At 38.1% G+C, this 6000-nt stretch overlaps 1 protein-coding gene across 2 annotated transcripts in view; it reads left to right on the top strand.

Moving 5' to 3' along the window:
• STAG1 (stromal antigen 1) overlaps positions 1–6000 on the top strand; it is a 410827-nt gene extending 404827 nt beyond the window's left edge. For both annotated transcript variants that reach the window (XM_043595334.1, XM_043595335.1), the window contains 4 exons: positions 1183–1293; positions 1853–1967; positions 3793–3873; positions 3956–6000. In XM_043595334.1, the coding sequence (XP_043451269.1) occupies positions 1183–1293; positions 1853–1967; positions 3793–3873; positions 3956–3979 (331 nt within the window). In that variant the 3' untranslated portion in view covers positions 3980–6000. The remainder of the gene's footprint in view (positions 1–1182; positions 1294–1852; positions 1968–3792; positions 3874–3955) is intronic.

Genomic DNA, 6000 nt, shown 5'->3' on the forward strand with positions numbered 1-6000 from the left:
TGTCTTACTTCCCTGACTTTACCACTTGTCAATTCCTCCCCTCTGTGGTCTACTTTCCTTTCCCTGCTGTAGGTTTGTTTATAGGTTTAATCAAGGTGGTAACACTATATGATATAAAGACAGCTGCTCGTGTGACAGATGTTATCTACTAAAAATCATTAAGGTTTACATCCTGTAAAATTCCCAGGAGGCATGTTTATGCAGGAGAACTTGCATAAACTGGTCCATGTACCAGTAAGTATAGAGGACAGGTGAAAATTTGACCCAGCATGCACCTGACTCCAAATTTTTTCAGAAGGACTGAGAAAAAAATGTGTTAATACCTTTCCTTGTTCAACCCTGAAGAGCTCTTCCCACAAGGCCAGCATCCTTTCTGTCCCTTAGGGGACTGGCTGTCCAAGCAGGAACACTTGTTCCAGGGCAGTAGCTGGATACAGAGGTCTCAGAAGCAGTCTCTTGTTTGCCAGAGATTTGGGGAACAAAGCTGATAAATTAAGCACCTGTAGGGGAAGGAAAGGTTTTATCCAATCCTCTTAGGATCCCTAACTGGGTCTGAAAATTAAATGGACAGATCAACAGAAAAGGATACACATTTTATTGAGTGTTTTACATGTCCAGGGGAGCTTTCAGCAGAGAATGAAGGCCTGAAGAATTGACAAGACAAAGGGTTTTGTACTAGGAATAGTTTAACTGAGCCTATGTAGTCTACATTTTCCTCAACTAGGAAGGTAAGGGTTAGTTTAACTAGTAGGAAGGCTTGTTTGCAGATTGCTCTGGTACCATCTCTGAGTTGATAAGAGTCTGTCTCCCATAAAACAAGAATTCTGCCTTTAAGCAGAAAAGGAGCTTTTTCTGTGTTTACCACTTCTTAATTGCCTTTAGCTCAAAATAACTTTTATCTCAGAAGCAGTATTTTGGGGTGACATACTTTGGTTTCCTTTACAGCTAACAACTGGCCACAGCCAGCTTCTCTTAGAGACTTAGGCATCCCTGAGCAACTAAATGCCATTTCTGCAAAGGTAGATCCTTCAGTAATGGTCTGTCTCACCCTTGACTCAAGTAAATCCAGCTAACTCCCCATACTCGGGGATTAGGCAAGCCAACGGTGGCTTTCTTAGCATGGGACTGATGAGCGAAATTCATCTTCTGCCATAAATGAATAATGTATTCCTATTCCCTTAGTCCTCAGATGCAGATCTCTTGGTTAGGCCAGCCGAAATTAGAAGACTTAAATCGGAAGGACAGAACAGGAATGAACTACATGAAAGTGAGAACTGGAGTAAGGCATGCCGTGTAAGTGTTACATCAAGTAGTGCAAAAACATAATGACTATGTGATGCTGGTCATTTTGTGGAATGACTGGTTTCCTTTGACATTTGGTCTTAGAAAAGGAGTTAAGATCATAATTCAGGATCTCCTGTGCAGTATAGAATAGGAATGGAGGGTGTGGGCTTCTGAAGCTTTCAGCATTTAAATCCTAGTGCTGCCACTTGCCAGCTATGTGGCATTGGGCAAAGTCTGAAACCTCTGTGCCTCAGATTCTCCATTTGTAAACATGGGATAATACTACCAATCACATAGTTTTGTGGGAATTGACACATAGCTAAATAAATGTTAACTTCTTTTGTTGTTATTGCATTTAAATTATACTTCCTTTTGATGAGTTGAGATGAAATCTTGAATGAAACGAATGATCCTTAATTATTTTAATAGTTCAGGATCATAGTTTGTGCAGCCCACGGATTTTACCTGGAAGATGTGCTTTTCATTGATTATAAGACCTAATATAAGAGCCAGGACTCCACATTCGATGAGTCTGAACAGTCTTCTGACGATGGTTTTTCCTTATCAGTCGGGGCCTAATGGAGGAAGATGCTGAGCCCATCTTTGAAGATGTGATGATGTCATCCCGGAGCCAGTTAGAAGATATGAATGAAGAATTTGAAGACACCATGGTTATTGATCTGGTAAAGAAACTCAATACATTTTCTTCTTTTAAAATATGTGAAGGCATCGGTGTAAGATGATGCTCTTGTTTGCAGAAGCCCGAGGAGAGAGGTGTGGAGGTGGTAACATAGAATAGCAGCAGGCAGGACCAATGTCACACTTATTAGGGCATTTGGATGAGCTGTGTTTCTCAAGCTTACTTTCTAAGCAGTCAGATTGTAAATTTCTGGCAGTAATGGAAACTGGTTCCTTACCTTCTTGAGAAGGGGCTCTCACTAGATCTGCCTTTCAGTATAGTGTACATCTGGTCTCTTTAACTTGGAGTCTGATGATATATAGAGTGTGTTCCAGCACAGCAACCAAACACAGAATATGGACCATATTTGTTCAGTGTGGAAAAAACATCTTTGAAGCAAGGAGACCTGAATATGGACTAGGTGTAGGTGATATTAAGAAATTATTGACTTTGTCAGGAATAGTAATGCATGGTGGTTATGTTTTTTTTTTAATTTCCATCAGAGATTCATATTGAAGGTAGTTATAGATGAAATGACATAGAAAAGAAAAAAAACCGTGAGGAGACTCAATGAAACAGATTGGTCAAAGATTTGACAGTTGATGAAGCTAGGTGATGAGTACATGGTAGTTTATCATACCACTTTATGTATTTAGGGCTGCTATAACAAATGCCATTGACTAGGTGGCTTAAACAATAGAAATTTTCTCACAGCTCTGAAGGCTAGAAGTCTGAGATCATGGTGTCAGCAAGATTTATTTCATTCTCAGGCTTCTTTCCTTGATTTGTAAATGGCCATCTTCTCCCTTTATCTTCATGTGATCTTTCCTCTGTCTCCTTATAAGGATGTGAATCAGATTAGAATTGGGGCGCCTGGGGGGTTCAGTTGGTTGAGCAACCGACTTTTGATTTCAGCTCAGGTCATGATGTCACAGTTTGTGTGTTTGAGCCCCCACATCTGGCTCCGTGCTGACAATGCAGAGCCTGAGTAGGATTCTCTCTCCCTCTCTCTGACTCCCTACCCATGATCTCTCTCAAAATAAGTAAAATAAACTTAAAAGTTAAAAATTTTTTGTTTTATTCATTTTTGAGAAAGAGAGGACAGAGTGTGAGCAGGGGAGGGGCAGAGAGAGACACAGAATCTGAAGCAGGCTCCAGACTCTGAGTGGTCAGCAGAGAGCCCAAAGCGGGGCTCGAATCCACGAACTGTGAACTCAGGACCTGAACCAAAATCAGATGCTTAACTGAGTGAACCACCCAAGTGCCCATAAATTTTTTTAAAAATTAGAATCCACCCATATGACCTCATTTTACCTTAATAGCCTCTCTATAGGTCCTCTGTCCAAATAATAGTCACATTCTGAGGTACTGGGGGTACCTCTTCAATATATGAATTTGCCAGGGGTGGGGGGGGACATAATTTAGCCTGTAACATTCTTTACAGGTTTTGAGTGTTCCATAATGAAAAATTTTTCTAAGAAATGTAAAGGAGATCATATGCCTCCAGTCTCTCCCCTCCCATCAGTAGCTTTCCATCTACCTGCTTTGGGGAATTTAGGGATCAATTTTTATAATCATTCTACGATTCAAAGGCATGTTGTATGTTTGTAGGCCCCCAAATTACATGCATTTACATGTTCAGCTTATTCATTGTAATTTGAAATCCTGTTTTTTTAATGTGGGCTCCATGTAAAAGCCACATTCTTTTCATTTCAAAATTTTATCTTTAGTAGCTCTATTCTGTGATACCATCAGAAATATTAGCTGCTTATTATCACAGTTCATTGTCTTACTCTATCTCAGGAAAACATTTTGGCTTCTTTTTCTAGCCCCCATCAAGAAATCGGCGAGAGAGAGCTGAGCTGAGGCCAGACTTCTTTGATTCTGCAGCTATCATAGAAGACGATTCAGTAAATGTTAAATTATTACTTTTATTTATGGTTTCTAGGTCTTGCATATGCATGAAATTAATTGTGTTTTTCATTTTTCTAGGGATTTGGAATGCCTATGTTCTGAAGTCTGAAGAAAATTTACAAATCTGGAACTCTATTATTTAGAGCTAGAGGCCTATATACTGTGATAGCTTGTATGGGGGAAAAAACACTTTTGATGTGATCTGATTTGTTTTTTAATCAAATGATTGAGGTCAATCCCTTTTTGCAGTGACAGAAGAGGAGCATGTAAATTACCCAAGGGAATGTTGGTGAATGTCACCTCAGAAAGACTGACCTGAAAAATCATTTGTGTCCTAATATTGGACTTATCCCAATACAGATGTGTGTGTTTTTCTGGAGGGAGGAAAAAATTTTAAATTTTTAAAACAACTGTCAAGATAAACACTGTTATACACCTGTTTTATGAAACTCAGCATTGAGTAAAAAAAAAATATTTTTAACTTTATTTTCCTGTTGTACAATTTAAAAACCGTTTTAACATTTTGCCTTTTTATGTTTTAAAAGCTAACCATTTTTATTAAACCTATGAGTAAGCAGCTCATCCTAATTGCCGAAGAGTGTTTTGGAGCTCACTGGATTTGGTTGACCTTGTGGAATACAGAAATGCGGAGGAGCAGAATATCGACAAGCTAAGATGAAATTCTGACAGTGCATCTCTGCCAAAAACCACACACCCTCTGTGGATATGGATTCCCAGATTTTATATACTCTTGAATAAAAAGGTTTATTTTTATTTATAAGGGGGCATAAAATAAGAAATGTCCACGCAGCCATTTTCCAACAGATGCTGTGCACCATTCATTTTATATAGAATAGGGAGATTCAAATACAGTACATTTTCTATTGGTATTTGTTCTGTGCATTTTTAGCAACTTCTACCAGCAAATAAAGTATTCTCAGAAAAACAAAAATGGTTCTCAAGTTATCAGTTTGCTGTTTTTACTACTTATTTCATGCCCTGCCAAATTCAAGTTACATAAACTTCCGTTTTCTTAAAAAGATAATCATGAAGAACTTCTTTGCCATTCAAAAGTAATTTTAAGTGTAACATAACTGTGTCTACTTCCCATGCACTTAAATACCTTATGCGCTAATTTTGTGAATTAAGTTTACCAATTATAGAAGTATGTGCTGCATAGAAGTCTGTGCTTAGAGGGTGAAGTTCCTAAGCTTACCTTGAAATACAGCTACATTTCAGTGTTAAATGTGCATATTAATTATTTTGGGGAAAGAAATTATGAATCTTCAGGACAGCCTTCAATGGTTTAGAGTTACATTCTGCTTAGACTTTTATGACTTGCTGCTATTGTTTTAAAAAGCCCACTTAGTTTCTTACTTTCTGATTTTTAAAAGTAAGCCTCAATTCCAAACCAATCCATCCACAGCTGTTTCTGGGCTGGTTTTTAAAGTAGCTGCAATGGAATCATGAGGCTTTCCCTTCTTACCAAAAATGAAAAGATTTTTTTTTTTTTTTACTAATCTGTGCACCCAATAATTGATTATCTTTTGTTGGGAAAGGAAATGGATTATTCTATTCATTCTTTTAGTAAACACAAAACAGATTTTTCTCAATATTTGTACAGTTCTGAAAAAAACCTGGTCACCAAAAATATTTTATCTGCTAATTTAGTAATTCCTGGGCTCCAGTTTGAGGGGTTGGGGTCTCACTTTCTTCCAGAAATGTGGACCTCACTGGACATGAAGGGGCAGGAATAACTGGACCGTCCACCAGCGTCACCCCTGCCTGTGGTTCTGGCCAGGGAGGAAGCTGGGAGGTGCCTTGGCACATGCACAGATTGATCCTTTGCTTGACAGTTTCATGTGGAAATCAGATGCTGACTTAGAATTGTAGACTACATGCAACAAAAAAAAGAAAAAAAAGAAAAAAAAAAGGCTTAATATCTACTCAAATGGGTTTGCAGTTCAGTTTGAAGTCAATCGAATTTTTGTATTTTCAGTGTCTCCTTGATTGGTTTTGCTAGTAATTCTGTAAATTGTACATTTGCAATATGAGGTTTTTTTTCCTTTTGTACAATTTGAAACTGATGCTTCACCTTTCCTTTAATAAACTATTCAAAATCA

Source organism: Prionailurus bengalensis, chromosome C2 (genome assembly GCF_016509475.1).
Source record: "Prionailurus bengalensis isolate Pbe53 chromosome C2, Fcat_Pben_1.1_paternal_pri, whole genome shotgun sequence".
Lineage (NCBI taxonomy): Eukaryota > Metazoa > Chordata > Mammalia > Carnivora > Felidae > Prionailurus > Prionailurus bengalensis.